At 50.4% G+C, this 24,396-nt stretch overlaps 1 protein-coding gene across 3 annotated transcripts in view; it reads left to right on the top strand.

Annotated features, from left to right (window-relative positions):
- The window catches only part of CNGA3 (cyclic nucleotide gated channel subunit alpha 3), a 43,659-nt gene extending 19,861 nt beyond the window's left edge, over window positions 1-23,798 (top strand). Inside the window, exons 3-9 of one of the 3 annotated variants that reach the window (XM_027128897.1) lie at window positions 2,616-2,729; window positions 4,983-5,162; window positions 8,679-8,732; window positions 15,225-15,287; window positions 16,609-16,716; window positions 17,510-17,616; window positions 20,807-23,798. In XM_027128897.1, coding sequence (XP_026984698.1) covers window positions 2,616-2,729; window positions 4,983-5,162; window positions 8,679-8,732; window positions 15,225-15,287; window positions 16,609-16,716; window positions 17,510-17,616; window positions 20,807-22,197 — 2,017 coding nt within the window. In that variant the 3' untranslated portion in view covers window positions 22,198-23,798. Of the gene's footprint in view, window positions 1-2,615; window positions 2,730-4,982; window positions 5,163-6,201; window positions 6,211-8,678; window positions 8,733-15,224; window positions 15,288-16,037; window positions 16,047-16,608; window positions 16,717-17,509; window positions 17,617-20,806 lie in introns of all 3 variants that reach the window. The other 2 variants (XM_027128898.1, XM_027128899.1) reach the window with 2 other exon arrangements.
- The last annotated feature ends 598 nt before the right edge of the window (window positions 23,799-24,396 follow it).

The raw sequence follows: 24,396 nt of genomic DNA, 5'->3' as shown, positions 1-24,396 counted from the left end.
CTGCTTTGAAATCTGGGGTGAGTTCTGCCCTTCTCACCCACCCACAAGCCCTGATGTCGTGGGCATTGAGTCCTTTGCTGCTGTTGCAAATAAATCTGGTCTCAGGATGTACCCCCCCCCCCCCCCCCCCCGCGATGAACAGAATCCAGACTAGGCAGAAATGCTGGGCCGCCTGCTCGGGGCCTAGAGCTCCCTGAGGAGGGAGCTGCTGGTGGGGACGGAACACCTCGTCCTGGGATTGCCTCTAGATCTTCCAGGCACACGTTCTGTGGCAGAGCTAGAGCCCAGCTGTTAGTTGCTGCCCGCACCCCAACTCCCCATCCCCAAGCATGCCAGCTGCTAGGATCCAGGCACTGGAGAGATGGACTCACTTGTCGCCCTGCCGCCTCCTCCTCCTGTAACTGACCCAGGTGCCTTGCACATGCATTCCCACCTTTGTAGTACGCAGAATATTAGAAGCGCAAGGGTATTGTAGCTTCCTAACTGCAGCAGGGCTTCTGGTAGGGTCTCTCATATGTATAAGGATGAGGTGTGAGTGGTCTCTTATGAGTATAGAGAATTCAGTTAGGCGGTTTGGAAATAAAAAAGCCATGCCCACATTAGTGCAGCCAGGGGAATCAGAGCCATGTCTCTAGTGGCATGCCACAGGGCTCAGCTCTCAGCTGTGTCCTATTCAACTTTTGCTTTAATCAGTGCCATATATGAAAACAGAAGGCAGATTCATGGAGTAGGTGAGAGCAGGCTTTGAAAGGAGATGGAATGGCATACAAATCTCCGCTTTGCCGCTTGGCTATGTGACCTTGGGGAAGTTACTTAACCTCTCTGAACCTCAGTTTCCTCTCATACAGTTTTTATGTGGATTAAGTGATCAAATGTATGTGGCTGACATACAGCAAGCAGTCAATAAATGGCATATACTTCGGGTATCACATCTGTGAATGAGACGGAGTTGGGAGGACCCTGCATACCAAGGGTGCCAAAACATCAAGTGACTCAGATAAATGGGAGAGTCCAATACTTATTTCCAACAAATCAATTCTACATGCATAAGACAAGGCCTTCTGGCTTAGCAGCAGCACATGTTATAAGACATTGGGTTTTGGATAATGGTAGCTGGTGATGGGGTACCAAAAGCATGTCTTGGGCTCCAGTAACAGCAGGGTGGTTCTCAGTCTCTGTGCCCAGTCAGGCAAGAATACAGGAACCTGCTCACAGGAGAATGACCATGACAGGGAAGAGACTTGAACCTGATGGGGAAAGGCTGGGTGAGCTGATGCGTCTAGCCTGGAAAAACGAGGCAGCACAGGTGTGAGAGCTGTCCCTTCATGGAAGGCGGTCCTTTAGAAGATGAAGTTGCCTGACTCCATGTGGTTCCAGCCAAAAAAAACAAAAAAAGTGTATCCTCGATATGGGGAAGCTGAGGGAGAGAAGAACCTGCCGGCAATCAGGGCTGTGCAGAGAAGACCTGGAGGAGCCATGGAATGGTAGTGAGCTCCCCATGCTGGAGACGGCAGGGAGGTTGCAGAAAGGAAGAGGCAGCGGCTTGGCGGCTGAGATACGGGATTCTGACCTCGAATCACTCACTGGGGAGAGATAGAGCCTTTGCCCTGACATTAATTCTTGCTTGCTTCTTCAGCCGTGTTGCCACCTTGTTGAGAAGGCTGATTAGGCTGGAATAGGTCACGTGATCGAATTAATTTGTCTTGCCTGGGCTCTCCAAGACTCATAGAATGAAATGCACATCCCTGGAGGCCAATGCCTGGATGGCTTTTAATCAGGCTAATCAAACTTCAGCCCTAGGAAGTTTTAAAAGAAAGGGAAGAAAGGAAAATTACACCCCAGCAGAGAGGTCTTATTCCAGGAAGTTCAACAAACACGAGGCTCTGCTGATGCTCAGACTGAGCTGTGGACACCTGTCCTGTGGGTGCTGTTGCTTTTCTCCCTGAATTGCACAGGTGAGGTCCCCGCCCCCCTTCCCTCCGCATTACAGGGGACACAGGTTAGGGCTTGGCAAAAGGGCACAGCAGAAATGGATTTTCATTTGAAAGCACTACACAAATGCACGTGGAGGGCTAGGCCAATTCCTTACAGTATGGCCGGACCCTCCTCTTAACCAGTGGGCTCCTGCAGTACCCACACACTACGACAGGGGGCAAGGGAAGACCTCCTGAAGGAGACGGCACTTGATCCGACTTTAGGAGATAGGATCTCAGTATGCAGAGATGTGTGTGAACCAAAATCCTTGTTCTGGAATCCTTGCATGGAAACAGCTGCTGTGACTCCAGATGCAGGCCCGGGACCTCCCCACCACCACCCCGCCCCCAGTGCTCTAATAAGGACCATTTGCTGCTGGCTTGCCCTTTTCACCTGGGCTATGGGCAGTAGCCTCCTTGTCATAAAGGAAAAGCCACTTTCTCCTGAAAGCCAGGACCTGCTGGCTGCTGCTGGAGTATGAACTGAAGTGGGGAGCTCTGGGGTGAGGATCTGTGACAGTAGCTTTCCTCTTTAAGCAGGGCATCTGGCCATCTCAGTCCTCAACGTGTCCAGGAGGTTGGAAATCAATGTCAAGGATGAGCTTGAAATCAATTTCGCTTGCTGCATATTTGATTTCCTAGGACCCACTTGCCATGTGAGGAGACACCGTCAGAACTGCAAGAAGGCATCACCATGGAGACCAGAGGACTGGCTGAATCCAAGCGAAGCTCCTTCACCAGCCAGGGGCCCGCCAGGTAACCGACCGGTCTTAGCCCTCACCTTGGGAAAGGGCAGACGGAGGCAGAAAGAAGGTAGATAAGTCTCAGGAAGAAATGGTGGTTGAGGGTAGGGTTGCAGATTTGGAGAAGAAAGGGGCAGGAGAAGCAGAGTCAGAAATCTATCAGGGCGTCATTTCCTCTTGGGTCAGGTGTTCTGAGCTCAGAAAAGTCTAAGAAAAACTGCCTTTATCTGAAATTGCTCTCATAAAAAGTGATATTGAGGTACTTGCTCAATTCTGGAAGAATTCAAGGAAAAAAAAGCCAACCAGAGAAGTTTCAGAAAAGAATTCAGAAGAAAGATCAGCCAGCCGTGGGAGACCGTTGGGTGGATCACGGTGGCACACAGAGGGCAATCGTGGCTCTGTCGGAAATAGCCCCTGGCAGGTCCTCACTCGTATGGGTCTAGACTTCATAGCTTATGTCCTCACAAAAGTATTTGAAAGATTAACTAGGCTCCGAGCTCTGTCTCCCTTCTGATGACATCTGTCCTCCGGCTTCAGTAGCTGTACCACCTGAAGGGAGTCATTTCACCTTTCACGTCTCATCTAAAGATGCATCCAGTAACATGAGGGCTGCAGCAGAGCCCAGCGCTGCCTTACGACGGGCGCTCCACAAATGTTGGACTCATTATTTCCTTCCACTGATATTTTTTTTTTTTACCAAAGCCAGAGTTTCATACAGTCACGTGTTCTACAGGTTTTGCTTAAGAGTATTGCAAAAAAATTAATTTATCTAGTTATTCTTCATGTTTTTCATTGTGGAGGATTATTTATTTCACTAGCCACTTACAGCTGGGCATTTAAGTGATTTCCAGTGTTTTTTGTCTTACTAATAAAATATCTTACTAATAAAAGTCCTGTTGATCGTAAGTTAGAGAACACCTTCAACTAGCTCAAATGAAAAGGGTAGGGCTGGGGCAGGGGCTGGTGTAAGCTAAGATCCAGGCCACCTTGTGGAAACGGAGCCAGTGGGGCTCATAAGGGGCCGTGGGGAAGCAGCTGCCTTCCCTCTCTCGTTTCTCTAGCAGCATTTCATGATCTGTGTGCTTTTTGCCTGCGTGCCTCCTACATTTCTGGCTTTCTCTGTTTCTGGCTTACCTCAGCAGGCACAGGCTGAACACAGCCTTCACCATATGATCCTGAGTTGAAACACCCAACCCCATCTTGGAGTGGTTTTTAGTTCCGAGGCTTGAGTGACTCTGTGGGTCAGTCGTCCTGTTGGCTGAGGCTGGAGCTCCGGGGAGTATGACCTTGCTTCTCTCCCTCAGCAGAGGGAGGACGTGGGTGTGGGGAGTGTCAGAGAGGAGAGGTTGGGCTCGGCAGGCACCTTGCCATTCATCTGCAGCAGCCGCTGTAAGCATCTCTGTTCGTGGGATGTTGCCTCACTTCAACTTATTCCCTTAGGCTATGGTCACAGGTGTGTGATGGGGATCAAGGTATGTGACAATTCATGACTCCATGCCAGGTTGCTCAGAACTGATTTCTTGGGGACAGTGGCGTGCACAGTGGGTGCCCAGTCAGGAAAGCTGAACTCCAAGAAATAGTTGAGTCTCTCTTTCCATTCCCCCCCTGGCCAAGACGGGGAAGCAAGAGGCAGGGCTGAGGGAAGCTTTTTTACAGAAAACTGAAGCTAAGATGAGCTCTGGGCGTGGACTGCCTGGTCTCAGGTGCTTGCGGCCCGGGTGGTGTCCGCTCCAGGAGAGAGGTCAGGGCACGTTGCACAGGAACTTCTGCACAGGGCTGGGGAGAAAACAAGAGTTTGTATGAAGAGCAATTCATAGGACAAGGGTTGGGGAAAGAACCTAGGTTGTATCTGGGTGCTTGTTCCTTTAGACCTTGCTCTGAATTTTATCACTATTCGGAAATTGTATTTTTTACTGTGCCTATGCTTACCAGTCGTAACAAAGAGCTCTACATGGGGCAGAAGGAAAGATGAGCAGAAAAGCTTGCTAAATGGCCCATTGGCAGGATCGTGCCTTTGATGGAGTCCAGGTGTTAAAGGGACAAAGCCATAATGAAGAAATGTCCCTTATGGAGGAAGCTCCGTCCCAGGTGGCAGAGGTGGAGGGAAGAAAAGGCTCTGGAGAGTGGGGGCAGGGGGTGGCGTACAAACCTGAGACCAGCCCTGGGACCCACATCCTGCCGGCATCTCTGCCCCTGCCCCAGCCCTCTGGGAGGGGGCTTCCGTCTCCTTTCACACCGCCCTCGCTGCGGGTCTGTGCCCTTCCAGGTTGTCACGCCTCATCATCTCGCTGCGTGCCTGGGCCGCCAGGCACTTACGCCACGAGGACCAGAGGCCTGACTCTTTCCTGGAGCGTTTCCACGGAGCCGAGCTTAAGGAGGTGTCCAGCCGCGAAAGCCATGTCCAGAACAACGCGGGCAGCCAGGAGCCGCCAGACAGAGGGAGAAGGTAAGGGAGGCGGGGCTGCCTGCCCCAAACGGGGAGGGAAGCACCTGCTGCCCCTTCCATGCAGCGTGGATACCCGCCGCCCCCCGGGTGGCCGGGAGCACCAGTCCCTCAGCTGTTCCCTGAAGAAGGGGTCTGTCCTGGGGGAACACTCATGCTCTAGGAGTCTCCACACGAGCCCAAGAAGCCCTGCGGGAGCGGAAATCCTTTAACCGGAGGCGCCAGCCTCATGGGCAGCTGACCCTGTCTTCCGCGGAGCTCCCGCTAGCGCCCCCTGGAGTTGGTGCTCTCAGAATCGCACCCGGGACGTTAGCCTCACCAATCTCTCCGTTAAAGGACCCTCATCCTACTCACCTTGCACTGTGACCCACCTTGCTAAAAAACTGGGGCTTTTGTACCACGAACCTCAGTGAGTACCTAGATGGTACCCACAATATTATGGATGGGTATATGTACATTCTTCTGGGGAAAAGGTCCAAAGTTTGGTTAGAACTCTGAAGGGGAACCATCCTCACCCCAGGTTGGTTTAAGAACCATGGGGAGCACAGTAGGTGGGAGTAGGATGGGGGATGAGGAGAGTGTCTGCTTTTTAGTAGGAGAAGGGTCTGCAGAGCAAGGGCTCTGAGCACCTTGCACGGCCCCCTGCCCAGTGGGGAGCTTGTGGCTGGCGCTGTCTGGTGCCTGCAAGTAGAGAAATCTGCAGGGGCTGGACTGACACCCCCCAACCCCCCTGCCCCCACCCCCGCACAGAGCTGCTGCCTCCCCTCCCCCTCTTCTCGTGTTCTTGAGAAGTCACCCCAGCCTCTGGTGGGCGGGGAGACCACTGGGCGACTGTGGGTTGAATCCATTGTCGCTGAACAGCAGAGGGTCTCTTTAGGACCCTTGGGGCAGTTGGGGGAGAAGAGGTAACACGTTCAGGGGAAGCAGACCTCCTCTCAGCCTCACAAACAGGAAGACACTTGCTCAGAACCTGTTTTAAGGAAAAAGGGGCTTGAAAAAGATCTTCTGGCTGAATTCTCTAGGTTATGCCAGGGTTTAGAAGACGTAAAGTGTGAGAAAAGAAGCATGATTGTTGCAGAACAGACAGTCCCTGTATAATTTGCCAGAGAAAATGCTGTCTGTTTTGGAGTCAAAGGAACAGAAGGGCTTGGTTGCGGGCCCCTCGAAAAGGCAAAGAAAGCCCCTGGGGAGTAAAGGCCATGAAGCCTCAGGGGAAACAGATGAATCTTTTTGGAGCTTTGATTTTATTTCCAGATTTGGGGCAGGGGGTTATGTTTATTACAGGTTATGCAGTGCATTGCAAAATACAAGTGTATTTAAGATAAATTATGAGAGTTCAAAGAGATGCCTTGCCAGAGACACTAGGAGATGCACATTAGTCTTCTCTGCTGGGGAAGGTGTGAGAATCTCTGGCTGAGAGCCGGAGGCCCAGTGGAGCAGCGTTCTCAGGCTCCCTTTTCCCATGAGCTTGGACTATAAACCCTCGGGCTCCCTGGGCTGTGGGAAGGGGACCGTGGAGGGCCTGGGTGCTGGCTGGATGTGTGCAGGGCCATCCCAGGTTCCCAGGGCCAGGCATCCCAGGCTGTGAGGGAGTACCAGGACCACGAGGCCCACATGCTGTTCGCTGCTGAGCCAGAAAGACAGGAGGGCTGGCAGCTAAGGACGAAGGGAGGGTGGAGGAGGAGGAAAGAGTGGGGGAGGAAAGGAGGTTTGCTAGCAAACCAGCCAGGCTGGTTCAGTTCCTTTTAGGCAAGCAAAGACTTCCTTGGCTTAATTGATCAAACTTCTTCTCCACAACTTTAGACTCATGGAGATGAACATTAGACTCTGCCCATTTCCCTATATGACCAGATTAATGGAGGGATGACCCCATCAGAACCAGGCCCCAACTATGCCACCAATGCCTGGTCACTTGCTGGAAGGTTCAGAGTGGGCAGGTGAATGCATAGGTGCAGGATGGGAGCAGATCAATCAGGGAGGCTTCCTGGGGGAAGAAGACTTTGAATTTTCAAGGCCAAGTCCCATCAGCAAAGCAAAGTGTATGCAGAGATGGGTCTTAGTTCTCCTGTGGGTTTGGCCCGATGAGATTATGGCAGATTATGGTGCAGCTCACGGGCAACTGCACCCCAGAGAGCTAAACTTTCCTCCATAATCTCACAGTTTTGATTCCCCAGGGGAGTTTTAGATGATCTGAACCAATCCTGAAACAAGCAGTTAGAGCCACATCCTGGATGGGGAGAGGGAGGCTTGGGAGGGATGAGCAGAAGTACCAAAAAGGCATTTGGCTGGATGTTCAACATCATAGAACAGGTGCCCTGAGAGTCAGGCTGGAGTGTCACCAGCAGCTGGCTCCGGGCCCCGGGGTCTCCTGTCCCGTGAATGGTCTGCAGTCACCACAGACAGGCAAGCTGCCCTCTAGCCCTGTGAGGCCAGGCTGGCTTTCTAAAACCAGCTGTCAAAGATGTGAACTGGCAGGTGAGCTCAGGGAGATCACGCCTTTTCCTAAAGAACATCACCAAGTACTGCCCAATCCAACTTTCAGTAAACGTGCTTGGTTGTGAAACCAGCCCCCACCTTCCACCAGATTCTCACATAGATCTGGGATGGCAGGCCCTGGAGTTCTAAGATGAATGTGGGGCAGGGGAAGGGGGAGGATGGGCTGAAACCTGGGGCAGCTCTGCCCAGAGTCCTTTTTTTTAAAAAATTAATTAATTTATTTATTTTTGACTGTGTTGGGTCTTCGTTTCTGTGTGAGGGCTTTCTCTAGTTGCGGCAAGCGGGGGCCACTCTTCATCGCGCTGCACGGGCCTCTCACTATTGCAGCCTCTCTTGTTGCGGAGCACAGGCTCCGGACGCGCAGGCTCAGTAGTTGTGGCTCACGGGCCTAGTTGCTCTGCGGCATGTGGGATCTTCCCAGACCAAGGCTTGAACCCATGTCCCCTGCATTGGCAGGCAGATTCTCAACCACTGAGCCACCAGGGAAGCCCAAGAGTCCATTTTTTTGTCCTGAGAACTGGAAGCGGCCCCTGTGATGGGGTTTCCAAGGGAAGGGCCCTGTGACAGCCATGTCTCTGCAGAGGGGGCAGCAAGGTGCTGCTAACTATGTCCATTCTGGTCCAAGGAGCTTGGCCTGTTCACCCAGGAGCACCTAAGGGCAGGCGCCGCGCCGGGTGGTCTCTGTGCCCCCCCCAGCGCCTGGCCCACTGACTGGCACGTGCTAAAACTGGAGGACGTTGAGAGGAATCGAGGCTAGGATGCTGGGTGGGATGCAAAGAGTTAATCCTCAGTCATTCAGAAGCCTCAGTTTACCCAGGTGTTCATCCTCTCCCCTTCACCAACACTAACTGTCACAAAACAATGTCTGTCCCTGACAATAACAGTTCCCTCTGTTCAAGCTGTGTGGAAAGGCCCGTGAGACAGGGGATGGGAGTCCCAGAATAACCGCCTGGGGGCAAGGGGTCCCCAGCAATTGGACTTGAGTTCAGATTCCCATGCTGTGCTCTCTTTACCTCCCCGCAGTGACTGGCCCCTGGCCAGAAGCAACACCAATGCCTGCAACAACTCAGAGAAGGAGTGAGTACCTCTGCTCCCTCCCACTCCCTGCGGCCAACCACCTCCCTGTAGACACCCCAGCTTTGTACTGCTACCTCCCCCAAACCCCACCAGACCATTCTAGGGTCCTGCTCCTTCCATTGGAAACCCATCCCCGTGGACAAATGGGGAGAGGGACCTGGTCTGTGTGACTTCTTTGGGCAGGTCCTTTTATCTCTGTGTCTCTCATTGTTCTCATCTAGAAAGAGAAGGTGTTGGCTCGGTAAACATTTTCAGTGCTAACACCTCCGTTGCTATGTATCTGAAGGTGCAAAGCTGGAGTCCCTTTACAGAGCAGTGGCTAAACCTCCTTCATGATGAGAATGCACTTTCCATTCTGCATCCTCAGGCTCCTGTGTGCCGGTGAAGTGCCCTTGTCTTCAAGCCAAATCAGGCCAATGTGGAGGGCGTGATCGGGACAGTGGAAAGAGGAGATTTAAATAGTGCCAGAGATTAGCCTCTTGAAACCGTGACCCACCGTAATTCCTTCCTGCCACCCGGCGCTGAGCGGGCAGAGCAGTTTGCTGTGCGATTCTGGCAACATCTCCCAAGAGCCCAAGCACACAGTGTGCGTATGTGTGTGACCATGTTTGTGTGTGAACACGTGTGTGTGTGTGTGTGCCCCGCTCTCCAGCCTTCCTTTTTAGAACACCGTGGAGGTAGGTAGCGGAGGGGGGTCTCAGCTGGAGCTTAGGGGGGAAAACCATCCGTATCAGCCAAGAAATGCCAACTCCTTGACTTCCGGCCGACCGAGAACTGTGCCGAGGCTGCTTCTTGTTATTTCCCTTTGTTCTTCTGATAGAACTTCTTTCCATTCCCCTCCGTGAACCTTAGTTGCATTTGGGGGCTTCTTTGTTTGTTTTTTAAATGTATTTTTTTAATTGAAGTGAGTTTACAATGTTGTGTTAGTTTCTGGAATACAGCAAAGTGATTCAGTTACACATACATATATTCTTTTTCAGATTCTTTTCCATTATAGTTTATCACAGGATATTGAATATAGTTCCCTGTGCTCTACAGTAGGACCTTGTTGTTTATCCATTCTATATATAATAGTTTGCATCTGCTAATCCCAAACTCCCAGTTGATCCCTCCCCCATCCTCTCCCCCTTAGTTGCATTTTGTTTACATAAGTTGGGACATCAAATCCAGAGACCCAAATGCCAACAGTCAAGAAAAATGAAATGATTTAATCTGCAAAATGATAGCTACTGTGATATGTGTTTGATGCCCTTGGAAACCTGGTGTTGAGTCCCGCAGTCAGGCAAAGGCTCAGGGCACCAGAAACCATAGGTAGAGGTCTTGTGGGTGGGTCTCCAGGCTTCTCCATCCTGGGGCTGGGATGTGGGCAAGGATGGTGTGGATGCCGTCAGCTACATCAGGCTCTTATAAATCTTTTCCGATGGGCTCGTATCGTGGGTGCACACTGCAGCCAAGGACCGAGGGACAAAATTGGGGGCTGCCCCCAAATGGAGCCACCTGGGTACAAAGATACACAAGTAATTCTTGTGGACACCTTCCCCCATTCTTCCACCACATTTCTAGCATTTTCACTTAGTCCCATGGGTTCTGAAAGTTTCTTTCTCCCGATCAATCTGTTCTCAGCCAAAACCAGCCTCGTTTTGTAGCTCTGTGTAGGTCCCCTGGGGCAGTGTTGGGTGGATTCCGGGACACAGCTGGATGGCACAGGGTCTTCCCCAGGCCCTCAGCAGGTTGGTAGCCAGAGGAAAGTCCAAAGCTTGTAACCTGGGGCCACAAATCCTGAACAAGGGTGGCAGAGCCTGGTGTAATTAAACTCTCAGCAGGGCTAAGTGTGCCCGATAAGCTTGTGGGCAGCGCCCTCTGCTGGTGACTTGACATTAAGATTTCAGCGGCAGAAAGACCAGTAGATTCAAAACAGAGGATGGGTGAGTGTCCTTGCTCTTCTCACTTAAAGATTCTAACAACTTTTGTTCTTAGTTTATTAATATGCTCATTGTCAAAAACTTAGAAAACACAGAAAAGCACCCACGAGCATACACCCATAAAAAAGTACACTTTACGTTAGCAGTTGAACCCCATTATCAGAGACAACCCCTCTTCACATGTTGGCAAATATCCCTCCAAGTTTTCTCTAGGCACATATATTGAATAGATAGATACGTGGATACATAGATACACAGATACATAGACAGATGCAATATGTTTAATATAGGTACTGGTTAAGTGCATTTGCATCCCAACTCAACCACCTAAGAGCTTTGTGACCTTGAGCAAGTTACCTGACCTCTCTGTGCATCAGTTTCCCGACTTGTGAAATAGGGATTGTAACTGGCATCTTACAGAGTTTTGTTAAGACTAACTATTCTAATACATGTGAAGTGCTTACAACAGTGCCTGGTACATAGTAAATGATCAATCAATATTGACTACTGTGGGAAGCAGAGTAATTTCACTACCACAACCTCACCAAAAATGTTTTTCCATCCTAATCCCTGGAACCTGTGAGTAGATTATTTTACATGACAAAGGAAACTTTGCAAATGTGATTGAATTTAAGGACCTGCAGATGGAGAGATTATTCTGGATTATCCAGGTGGGCCCAATGTAATCACATGAGTTCTTAAAAGCAGAAGCGGGAGGTAGGAGAGTGAGTCAGAGATATGAGACGGAAGGAGGAGAGATTCACAGTGTGAGTGGGGCTGTCCTGTCATTGCTGGCTTTGAAGATGGAGGAAGTGGGGAGGGAGGCCTGAGCCACGGATGCAGCAGCCTCCGAAAGCCAGAGATAGCCCTCCATCTACAGCCAGCAGGAGAACAGGGACCTTGGTCCTGAGCTTCAAGGAGCTGGATTCTGCCTGCAGTCCCAGTGAGCAGGAAACAGATTCTCTCCAGAGCCTCCAAAAAGGAACACAGCCTGAGGGCACCTTGATTTTCATCCAGTCAGATTATACGACTTCTTCCAATCTCCAGAACTGTAAGAGAATGAATTTGGGTTGTTCTAAGATACTACACTTGTGGTAATTTGTTATGGCAACAGTAGAAAATCAGTAACACAGCTTTCGATCCCAGAAGTGGAGTGCTGCTGTAACAAATACCTAAAATGTGGAAGTGGCTTCAGAATTGACCCTAGGCAGGATCTAGAAGAACTTTAAGGAGCATGTTTTCGTTAAAAAAGCCTAGATTGCTTTGAACAGGTTGTTAAAAGAAATATGAATGTTAAAGACTCTACCAGTAGCACAGGGAGATCAGCTCGATGCTTTGTGGCGACCTAGAGGGGTGGAATAGGGAGGGTGGGAGGGAGGGGATATGGGGATATATGTATATATATATATATAGCTGATTCACTTTATTGTACAGCAGAAACCAACACACCATTGTAAAGCAATTCTCCAATAAAGATATAAAGAAGTGGGGAACAATCATCAGAAAAAAAACTATAGCAGTGAGGGTTCAGAAGGAAAAATGGGGAGCATTACAGAGAAAAACCTAAGCTGCCTACATACTTAATACCTAAATGGTCGAAACAGACTATTAGTAGAAACCTGGACTTTAGGGGTGCTGCTGGTGAGGGCTCCTAAGGACGTGAGGAGCAGGCTTTCAGAACCTGAAGGAAAGGGGATTCATGTTGTTTAGTGGCAAAAAGCTGAGCGGGATTATGTCCCACAAGTATGGGGGAAGCAGAATTCGTATGCAGCGAGCTTGAATATTCAGCTGAGGACATTTCTAAGCTAAGGTACCGAGGGTGCAGCCTGGTTTATTCTTGCTGTTGATGGTAAAACTTAAGAAAGAAATTGAGGCAAGAACTGATAAATGAAAAGGAGACAAGACTTGATGACTTGGGAAGTTCTCAGCCTGCTCAGATGGCAAAAGAGAATAAGTTTTAAAAAGTCCCTGTCAGGAAAGCATGCCTTCAGGCAAAAGCAGAGGATGCGGCTGAACTCTTGCTGATAACTCGAAGATCAAAAGCTCTGAGTCTTCAGTCACATAAAAGACCCTCTGAAGAGACCGAGGGTGTGAACCACGGCTCATCTCAACAGAAGCCAAAAATAGAGAAGGGATTTCTCAGGAAGATCTGTGGACAAGCCTCTGTCTAGCGGAGTGGATCCCTCCCGTATACATGACCCATCAAGGTCTAGAGGATTTTATGGCAGCAGAAACGCTGCCAGCTTGGAGCTGAAGGATAGAAACAGTATAAAATGAGGGAGAACTGTTAGATCTCTAAATTCTAGATGCAGAAAGCAGGCTGATAAAAAACTACTCAGCTACAAGCAGGTGCTACCTTTCATGAAAAAGGAAGGATGACTGAGGGCGGAGTCATGAGCTATAGAGGTTTATTCTCAGGCCTTGAAGCATACTGGCCCATGGCCCTGCTGGATTCCGAAATCACTTAGAACCACTGACTCCTTTTGTCCTCCCATCTTCTTCTCCCTTGCTGAACTAGAATATCTACACCTGGTGTCCTATGCCTTCTCCTGTGTTTATGGAGGTGATTCGTTTCTTTAGTTCCACAGGTAGGGAGGACTCGTGTCTCAAATGATTCACACCCAGAGTTCCCACACACCTGATTTAGATGATGAGATTTGGGACTTCTGAACTGATGAGACTTAGATGATAATTTTGGACTCTGAGTTGATGCTCTAATGGGATGAGGCTGGGGGATCTTGGAATGGGGGTGAAGTCATTTTGCACATGGGATGCAAGGAAATCTTTGAGGGCCAGTGAAGACTGTAGTACGTAGCCCGGAGGTGCCCATATGCTAATCCCCACATCCTGTGACTATGTTACCTTACATGGCGAAAGCGAGTTTGCAGATGTCATGAAGTTTAAGGACCTTGAGATGGGGAGATTTTCCTGGCTTATCAAGGTGGACCCAGTCGAATCACATGCATCCTTAAAAGTGGAGAACCTTTCCCAGCTGCAGAGAGATGGCATCTTGAGAAGGACTCAACCGGCTGTTGCCAGCTTTGAAGATGGAGGAAGGGCGCCATGAACCAAGGATGCAGCAGCCCCTAAAAGCTGGGAATGTCCTCAGCTTGCAGCCAGCAAGAAAGTGAGGATATTGGTCCTATAATTGCAAAGAACTGAATTCTGCAAACAATCCAAGTGAGCAGGAAACAGTTTCTTCCCTAGCGTCTTCAGAAAGTATTATGGCCCTGCCGACACCTTGACTTCGATGAGACCCCCACCAGATCTCTGACCTACAGATCTGCAAGATCATACATTTGGGCTGTTTTAAGCCACTAAGTCTGTGGTAATTTGTTCTGGCAGCAACAGAAAACTAGTACAGCTATTATTAGGAAATCTTTTGCAGTCTACTTTTTAACTTAGCGAAATCTGAGGAACATTTTCCCCTGTCACTGAATATTCTTCCACAACCTCGTCGTAAGTGGCCTCATAGAATTCTGTGGTTGATGAAGAATTTCCTCTGTTGTATGATCAGACTGTTTGTGCTGTGACTTAGAAATAATGGTGGTGATGATTCTTCTGTATGCATGTTTGCACACACCTTTGATTATTTCCTGGGGAAGTGCTGTGTAAAGTGCATTGGTCCTTTTCAACGAGTGTTTAATTAGCAGACACTTACTTCTCAGCCCTTCCTTCCTCCAGGGGCAGGAACAGGGGAATCAGAAGGGCCTGCAGGTGATTCCAGGGGTGCCCTGAGGCAGGCAGGGTCTTTTACCCTCCACCTTTGTTTCCTGGGCTGTTCAGTGGGTAATAACGCGTGCCTTGCAGGACTACTGTAACCGTTAATAGGTAACCCTTGTAACTGTGTCCAGCCCATGAAGGAGGTGCAATAAAGAAGGGGAAGCAGAGCAAAGCTGTGCGTTGAGGAAACATCTGCCCTTACAGGCCCTTCCTGCCGATGCAGACAGGAGGGCGAGGCCCCGCTTGCAGCGCCACATCCAGCAAAGTCTGGAAGCGTCTGAGCGCGGCTGCATTTGCCTCAGACGACTTGAAGACTCGCTGCTGCACAGCACACCTGTGCCTGCCTAAGGGTCTTGCTTCCTTTCTGTCCCCTGGCTTTCCCACCAAGGGCCAGGTTTTCATGTGACCCCAGAACAACGGAAAAGCCACCCCCTTCCCTCAGAACAAAGAGCGTTCCACGTGACTCCCAAAACCCTGAGTGACTTTTCCACCGTAAAGGTGTGGATTTGGGTTTATTTCCCATTACCTCAAAAGTTTCCAGTCTCAAGCTGCTGTGACTTTCTAGGGACTCACGGAAATAGGTCAGAAATTGTAGAATATTAGACTGACCCGTTGTGTACATTTCAATGTATACAATGGATACTTCAGTGGAGGTGGTACCCTCCCCCTTCAGGAATAATAATAATGATATTATTCAGGAAACCAACAACCTCATTTCATCCCAGTGTGCTAGAAAGATTGGTTTCCTGCACCACGCCCTCTCCCCCGTGTCACTGTGGCCTACCCTCTCCCCGTGGTAATGACCTTGGTATATGAAAATTGCTAAATGTCACCCTGTGTCATCCAGTGACAAGGCGAAAAAGGAGAAAGAAAAAAAGGAAGAGAAAAAGGAAAACCCAAAAAAGGAGGAGTAAGTACTGGGAGAAACTGCCCCCAAAGAGGGGGTTCCGTGGTCACAGCAGGCCTGGTTCCACACCACCCGGCCCTGGCCCTGGGGAGGAGAGAGAGATGCAATCAGGCCTTAGGGTCAGCCCTGGAGAGAGGGCTGCTTAGGGCTACAGAAAAGGAGTTGGTCTCAGGCAGGGATCAGGCCTGCTGAGATCACGTGAGGGTCTCGTTCTGCAGGGAAGGTCGGGGAGCCCAAAGGGGGGGCTTGTAGGTAGGCAGGTTTGTCTCCAGCCTCAGGTGAGCAGTTCGGGGCTTCCCTGGGAGCCTGCTCCGGTGCCCTCCCCTTGGGCATTCTGTTTGCCCACAAGATGGCTGTCCACACAGTGGAGTACGCGGAGCCCTTTTCCTGGGTACTAGAAAACACTATATTCACAAACTTTAATCCAAACCCAGTGGCAATGAGTGTTGGGAACGTCCAAAGCCCAGTTAATCAGCTGCTGATCTCGGACTTGCTGAGTTGAGGTGAAAACAGGCAGCTCAGGGTCTCCTCTGGGGCGCGGGAGCAGCTCTGCAGGCCTAGGCGGGCATGGGGGGCAGATGGGGTGGGGGAGGAGACGCGTGGACCCAAAGAAAGATCTCCAGTACCGCCTATAAATTCCAATCCTCCGAAAATCCTGAAAATAAACACCAAAAGCACCCTAAGCTATTTCTTCCATTCAGTGTTGGCTGACATACCTCGATGATTCCCAGGTTGGTGGTTTTTGGTGGAGAGGCAGGAAACGTCTTTAGAACATCTGCACGATTGCAGTTAGTGAGGTGGAGAGAGCATGTTCCCAAGGGAGAGCTCTGGGCTCCCAAGCTCCCAAGTTCAGTCCAGAGAGGAGCTGTCTCAGAACCACCCAGGACAGTGATTAAGTGCACATTTCCAGACCCCAGTCCTGGAGGGGTCTGGCTGGGCCTGAGAGCTGGCATTTTCACAGAGCTCCCCGAGGTGGTTCCAACATCACTGCTCCAGTTTCCTCCTCAGCACCCTGAAGGCTATGGATGATACCCCAGGACACGGGAATGTCATCGCTGTCGTTTTGTAGTCAACGGTGGCTTCCTGGGGCGCTGAGCTGGGAGAGAAGGCCTTCGGAGTCTGCCCTGCTCCCAGCCTGGGTGGGGGCACCCATACAAGGACACCCATGTGACCCCCCCGGGACTGACAGCACCCTATCTGGGAAGCCATCTCTAGCTGAAGCCCGCAGTTGTCCTGGGGTCTCTTAAGCTAGGCCAGGTCTCAAAGCCTTTCCAAAGCTGTGGTCTTCCAGCACACTGTGCTGCTTGTGTGTCGGTGTTTCCAGAAAGAAGAAGGACACCACCGTGGTGGACCCCTCCAACAACATGTACTATCACTGGCTGACCATCATCGCCGTGCCCATCTTCTACAACTGGTGTCTGCTTGTTTGCAGGTAGGGGCGTGGGGCGGGGCCTCAACACAGAGCTCTGAGTCCCTGGCAGCCACCATCCAGCTGCATGTGCCTCAGTTCCTCCTGGGTTCCCTGAAGCACTGGTGGAGGCCTGGCTTTGAGATCGAAACCATGGTCCTGGCACCTTGGAGCCTCCTTGATGGAGTTGCAGGAGGAAGATGCAAGGGCGAGCCGTTGCTCTTCTGAGAGGAAGTGGGAGGGGCTGGGTCACTCCTGAGCTGACCTGCAGGACAGGGATGCAGGCGCCAGGCGACATTTTCAGGCTGTTGGCTGTGGGCTTTGGGTTTTCTGAGCCGGTTGGGATGCAGGGTGAGCTGCTGCTCTTGTGAGGGTGGCCGGGGCCTCGGGGTGCTCCCAAACCGCTAATTTGTGGGGACGGATGTGGCTTGTTCTGTTGTTAATCTCTCAGAAATTGTTATATCTTCGTTGGCATTTAAAGGCCCCAGAAAGGGCAAGTTCTCAGCCCCTTCATCTGAGGCCTGGATAAACTGCTCCCCGGCCAGGGGAGGGGAGCAGTCTTGTCGCTACTGCTGCGAGGCAACGGGGCCCACTCTTTGGGGTCAGTCCCAGCTCTTCTTAGGAGCTCGGTGACCTTGAGACAGAAAAGCTTCTGAGAGCCTGGGTCCCCTCATCGGGGCTGGGACGCTGATGCTGGGGAGCAACCCTGTGGGCTGGGCTGTTAGCGGGATGAGCTGACCCCAGGTTTGTAGCACAGAGCTGCTGCCCGCCTTAGTCCCTCCCCGCTACACACCTGCCGCTTCTCACACTTGTTTAGGGCCTGTTTTGATGAGCTTCAGTCTGAGCACCTGATGCTTTGGCTGGTCCTGGACTACTCAGCCGACTTCCTCTATGGCTTCGATGTGCTAGTCCGAGCCCGGACAGGTGAGTGGGCCCAGGGCCGCAGACCCCACAGCATGATTCGGGGGCCACCTGGGGGCCACAGGGCAAGTTCAGGGAGATCCAGAATGGTAGCCCTTGGAGTTCCTCTTCTTGGACAGTCAGAGGAGCCAGGGCATGTTACCCCATGGCTTTTAGATGAGGTGTAATATACTAAAAGTATATTAGTTTCAGAACTGAAATCTAAAACAGGGCCTAGAGGGATATGACTTCCTTCGATTAAGACAGGCTGGGACCTGGGACCCTCTACCAGAGTGCTTGCACTTGCCGCTAGACAAACATCTCCTCTAGCAACGGGACACAAAGAATCTGTAAAGGACTAAAAATAACTACATGTATGTGCAGACCACCTAAGCCCCCCCCTCCAGCCCAACCCACCAATCCACCCCCATATCCTTTAAGGGACAAGCTCACTCTCCCCCCTCAGGGAGCAAGCAAGGCCACCTGCTATTGTTTTCGCTCCCTTGTGCTGCAGCATGAGTCCCAATAAAGGCCTGAATTCCTCATCTAGACTCTTGTCAATTTCTGTTGATTAAAGAGTCCAAGGACCCGTCGGTAACAAGATCACCTCTAGTTGTGAGTGGGGGCTAAAGCCCCCCCCATGCCTCAGTCTCCAAGCTGGGCCTCCTTGGGCCTCCTTTTTCTTATTTTCACAAAGACATCACATATGCTGGTGGAGGCCCTGCTTGTCATTTCCAAGATTTTTAAACTAAAAACTGTGCCATGGTTGTGGATGCAAAAACCACTGGATCACAGCGAAACCTCAGGGTGGCTTCATGGTGTACAAAGCATTCCAAGCACGTCTTGTTTTCTCATGAGAACTGCTGCAGAAGACAAGAAGTGTAGACATGGTTATCTCCATCTTACTGCTTTAGAAACGGGGGCCTAGAGATGCTGAGTGGCCAGCCTAAAGGCCACAGTCACCACCCAGCAGGCCAGATGGGTGGCCCCCCTGCTCCAGAATTAGTGCCCTGCATCATAACTTAGAAGATCTCAAGAACACAGCTTGAGGCTTGCCTGGGTGACTTGGCCAGTCCTGGTGGCCTGCCACTCCATGGTTACACGAGCCTATGGAGATGCAAGAGCCCCGTGGGTGGCTGACTGGTTGGGGGGACTCCCTGCATCAATCAGGCTTCGGTGGGACAGGCAGCCCTCACCCAGACATCGACCCCACCCCTTTTTGTGCTTGGTATTGTCCTTGGCAATCTAAGATTCAGCAGAAGGCTGGGAGAGAGAGGGGGACAGGTAGGCACAGACACCAAGAGGCCATGGATCATACTCCAGGAGAAAAAATAGTCAGAATTGAGACAAGATTATTAAGGAGGTGTTGAGGAGTCCCAAGGCACACGAGTGCAATGTAATGATCTGGGCACTCAGTAAACACGAGTGTAACCAAACAAATAGGGGATGGGGAGCTGTGAAGCCAGGTGTCCCTAACGTGTGATGACAAACTTGATGTTTGCTTTTCACAGAGGGGGCAGTCCTACCTCGGTCTAGCCCTCGAAGTGTGGCCCTGGACCAGCAGCATCACCTGAAAGTTGTTAGAGATGCCCCAGACCTATGGGACCAAACTCTGGGGACAGGTCCAGCTCTGTGGCTTACAGAGCCCTTGGTGTGTTGCTGTTGCTAACCCAGATCTAAGAAGCATTTGTTACATTAGTCTCTGCACTCTTTTGCATGTTTGAAAATGAAAGAAAGAAAGGAAGAAAGAGGGAGGGAGAGAGGGACGAAGGGAAACGGCAGGTCATGGCCTATTTGGTGGATTTCACCAGTAATAACGCTTCACGACTACCAAGGTCCAGCCCATCTCCAGACCAGGGTGGGTCCCAAGCTTCATGTGTTTTCAGAGCCCCTTGGGTGACAGTAATGTGCAACCAGGAAGGAAAACCACTGTGCTCCTGGGCAAGGTTTTAAAAAGATAGGTTGCAGGACGTCCCTGGTGGCTCAGTGGTTAAGAATCCGCCTGCCAATGCAGGGGACACGGGTTCGAGCCCTGGTCTGGGAAGATCACACATGCCGCGGAGCAACTAAGCCCATGCGCCACAACGACTGAGCCTGCGCTCCAGAGCCTGTGAGCCACAACTACTGAGCCTGCGTGCTGCAACTACTGAAGTCTGTGCGCCTAGAGCCCGTGCTCCGCAACAAGAGAAGCCACCGCAATGAGAAGCCCACGCACCGCAGCAAAAACCCAATGCAGCCATAAATAAATAGAGTTTAAAAAATAAATAAATATAAATAAATAAAAAATAAAAAGACGGGTCATACGCCATCAGTGATTTGTAAAGTCAGTTTGCTAGGCCATGACCAGGGTTTTCAATTTTTTTTCATAAATTTATTTATTTTTGGCTGCGTTCAGTCTTCATTGCTACGCGCAGGCTTTGTCTAGTTGCATCGAGTGGGGGCTACTCTTTGTTGCGGTGCATGGGCTTCTCACTGCGGTGGCTTCTCACGTTGCGGGCTCTAGGCGTGCAGGCTTCAGTAGTTGTGGCTCACAGGCTCTAGAGCGCAGGCTCAGTAGTCGTGGCGCAGGCTCAGTAGTTGTGGCGCACGGGCTTAGTTGCTCCGTGGCACGTGGGATCTTCCCGGACCAGGGCTCGAACTCATGTCCCTTGCAGTGACAGGCAGATTCTTAACAACTGCACCACCAGGGAAGCCCTCAAATTTTTTATTGTTAATATTTTCAAACATATACAAAACTGAGACAGTAGTGTTATGAATCCCAACATACCCTTACCCAGCTCCAAATGTTATCAACATTTTGCTCATCTTTTTTCATTTATCCTCCCACTCCCTGGTCTTGTATGGAGTTTTTTAAGGCAAATCTCAGACAGTAACCACGTTAGCATTTAACCTTAATTAGGGTCCCATTTTTTAAGTATAACTTTCATTTATCTCTGAAAATTTAATAAGCATTCCTTACTACCATCAAATACCCAATCCACATTCAAATTTACCTAACTGATCTATGTTTTTAATTGAATAAAATAGATTAGATCATTGAATAGAAAATACCAGAGTGCATTTCCTGTAGTAATGGTATGTGTGGTTTGTGGAAGTTGTTTCTTTTATATATGTATAACCAGGTTTTGTGTGGTCTTGAGGTGAGATACCTTTCTGCGGGCCATGGTCATAAAAAGGCCTCTTTGATGCCCACGTGATCTGTCTTCTTCATCAGGCTTCCTGGAGCAAGGCTTGTTGGTCACGGATGCTAACCGGCTGTGGAAGCACTACACAAAGACCTTGCACTTCAAGCTGGACATGTTGTCCCTGGTCCCCACGGACCTGGCTTATTTTAAGCTGGGCATGAACTACCCAGAACTGAGGTTCAACCGCCTACTAAAGTTGGCCCGGCTCTTTGAATTCTTTGACCGCACGGAGACGAGGACCAACTACCCCAACATGTTCAGGATTGGGAACTTGGTCTTGTACATCCTCATCATCATCCACTGGAACGCCTGCCTCTACTTTGCCATTTCCAAGTTCATTGGTTTCGGGACCGACTCCTGGGTCTACCCAAACATCTCCAACCCAGAGTATGGGCGCCTCTCCAGGAAGTACATTTACAGTCTCTACTGGTCTACCTTGACCCTGACCACCATCGGCGAGACCCCACCCCCCGTGAAAGATGAGGAGTATCTTTTTGTGGTCCTCGACTTCCTGGTGGGTGTCCTGATTTTTGCTACCATTGTGGGCAACGTGGGCTCCATGATCTCGCACATGAACGCTTCGCAGGCTGAGTTCCAGGCCAAGAGTGACTCCGTCAAGCAGTACATGCAATTCCGCAAGGTGACCAAGGACTTGGAGACACGGGTGATCCGGTGGTTCGACTACCTGTGGGCCAACAAGAAGACGGTGGATGAGAGGGAGGTGCTCAAGTGCCTCCCCAACAAGCTGAGGGCCGAGATCGCCATCAGCGTGCACCTGGACACCCTGAGGAAGGTCCGCATCTTCCAGGACTGCGAGGCAGGGCTGCTGGTGGAGCTGGTGCTGAAGCTGCGGCCTGCGGTGTTCAGCCCCGGGGATTATATCTGCAAGAAGGGGGACATAGGGAGGGAGATGTACATCATCAAGGAGGGCAAGCTGGCTGTGGTGGCTGAGGATGGGGTCACCCAGTTTGTGGTCCTCAGCGATGGGAGTTACTTTGGCGAGATCAGCATCTTGAACATCAAGGGGAGCAAGTCGGGGAACCGCAGGACGGCCAACATCAGGAGCCTCGGTTACTCGGACCTGTTCTGCCTCTCCAGGGACGATCTGATGGAGGCGCTCACTGAGTACCCTGAGGCCAAGAAGGCGCTGGAGGAGAAGGGGCGGCAGATCCTGATGAAGGACAACCTGATCGACGAGGAGCTGGCCAAGGCCGGGGCAGACCCCCAGGGCATCGAGGAGAAAGTGGAGCATCTGGAGTCCTCCCTGGACACCCTGCAGACCAGGTTTGCACGGCTGTTGGCTGAGTACAGTGCCGCCCAGATGAGAGTGAAACAGCGGCTCAGCCAACTGGAAAACCAGGTGAAGCTCGGCCTCCCGCCTGACGGGGATGCTCCACAAACAGAGGCCAAACAACGGTGAAGACACAGAGGTCTGTCTCCCGCTTCCCAGAGCCAGCTGTCAGTGTGATGCTGCACGGCGCGGGACTTGGCCGGGGTTGAATTCCAGCTTTCCTTACCCTTTGCGAGCTGCATGGCCTCAGTGTCCTCATCTAGAAAATGGGACTCTTTACATCTGCCCCCGTTAAGTGGCAGGTTGCTGTGAGCTCCACAAGAAGCACTGCGTGCAGCAGGGCTTTGTAAAGTGTGAGGTGTCCCCTGCTCAAGAGGATGAAAGTGTGAGCACAAAACTCTTTTAATATTTATCCCCGGGGAGTTTTTAGACTTTTGAACTTCATTTTTTTATTTTATAAGTGGAAGATGATTTAGTCACCCACCCGCTCCTGCCCCTCACTTCACCCCCTTCTGCTGAGGGAGATGTAACAGAATCTGAAGTACATGTGGTAACTCAAATTCAATACATGAGACAGTCTGGGGCTTGTTTCTGACTCTGGTATATCCTCGTGTGCTCTTTGGGATCCTAGAAACCCTGGCCATTGGTGCTGCAACAAGCACAAGGGATAAAGCCAGCTCTCCCCAGCTGAGGTCACTTCGAGTCTGAGAAGCAAATCCAGGCTCCCTGCCGTCCAGCTGCTGTGAAACCAGAATCTGTTTCATAGAAAAGAGCATCTCCGTTAGGGAAAGAGACATCTGCTAACCCGCCAGAGGGGTTCAAAGACAACCTCTCTCTTGGTACCTGAGTCAGGGTTCTGGGGCAGCCTGTTCTGACTTGGTGGGGAGAGTTATGTGGAGGGGAAAGGCTCCCAGGTTGGAGGTTGGAATGGGGTCCTAAGCCAAACAAGCTGACCACTAGGACTTTTAGGAGATGCGACCCTTAGGTCATGTCTTTGCAAACTGCTCCTTGACCCCTGAAGAGGAAGCCTTGCTGTCCCTTGGAATTACATCCTGAGGCAAAGCTCTTAGCTGGAAATGTGCAGAGTGTAGAACCTAGCTCTTTTTGTCTAATCCAGTAAATAGTATTGCATTAACATTTTATATAAGGTATCTCTAGATTTGGGTTCTATGTTTGTGAATTATTACCTTAACGGTCCATCCTTTGCTTAATACACATTGTAAATTACCCAAAGACGAGTCACGCTCCTGATGCAGAGAAGCCGTATATGTAGGTTTTCCTGATCCTCTTTTCCATCAATCTCTCTGTCTCTGTGTCCCCTTCTTCTTCCTTCTTTCTCTTCTGTTTCTTCTCCTCTTCTTTCTTCCTGTTCTCTCTTGTTCTCAGACAAGATGCTCCATTTGCTTTGAAGTCTCTGTGGTCCACTCTTATATAATCCATGTTCTACATAACTCGGCCCTAATGTAGTTCATCCAAAAGGTGCTGCCTTTTCACGTATGTATTTTGGATTTACATGGGTCTCTTCTGGTTTTTACTATGGACCATTTGACCGTTTTAACTTTCTAAAAGGAATTTCAAAGGCCTATTAAAGGAAAGTGTGATCCAAGCTCATATCAACAGCAAAATGTAACTAGCAACGTGTTATCAAAATGCATATATTTTAAAAAGCCTTTTGACTATTAATTTTGCCTACATTCATGTTTGCACAGGAAAAATAGAGACCTGGATTTTAAAAATACTGGATGACTCCTGCTTCATAGTTTGTTAATAAGGGAAGATTCAGTCCTGGGGTATGTTTCTAGGGCAATGAGCCCGGCTTCCCCAAAAGAACGGGCGCTGGTGAACAGGGACAGCACATGCTCAATGTGAAGGGGATAAGTACAAAAGCAGGTAAGAAAATGCAACTGAAGCGGCAGCGTTTGTCAGAGTGAGTGATTCAAAGAATTCAGATATATAAGAAGTGTATCCCAAGCAGGATGCCAAGATTCCTGGCATCACTTGTCCCGGGTCACCATGGGGGGTTGGTCAGGCAGTTCAGGAAGGCATGGATGGACAGGAAGCTAGGTAAGCGTTTCCCCAGCTTTGTCCTGTGCTTATGCCCAAGGAGTTTGGGTGGCAAGTTAAAATATGGGCCTTGGGGAATCAGGACTGCTGTCGTTCAAGTCACAGCCCTGCCCCTTGGGCAGGTTATTTTTCCTCACTAGGCCTCGCTTTCCCCAGCTGAAAAATGGGAACCATATTGCCTACCTCACAGAGTTGTTGTGAATAAACTTTAAAATAACACAGTATAATGGGGATGGCCCGTTCAACTTCTTGGGTGCACAAAAA

Source organism: Aethalodelphis obliquidens, unplaced genomic scaffold (genome assembly GCF_003676395.1).
Source record: "Aethalodelphis obliquidens isolate GAN/ISIS:26980383/991018 unplaced genomic scaffold, ASM367639v1 scaffold35, whole genome shotgun sequence".
NCBI lineage: Eukaryota > Metazoa > Chordata > Mammalia > Artiodactyla > Delphinidae > Aethalodelphis > Aethalodelphis obliquidens.
Note: the sequence above shows the minus strand (reverse complement) of the source record. Positions and strands in the feature narration are given on the sequence as shown.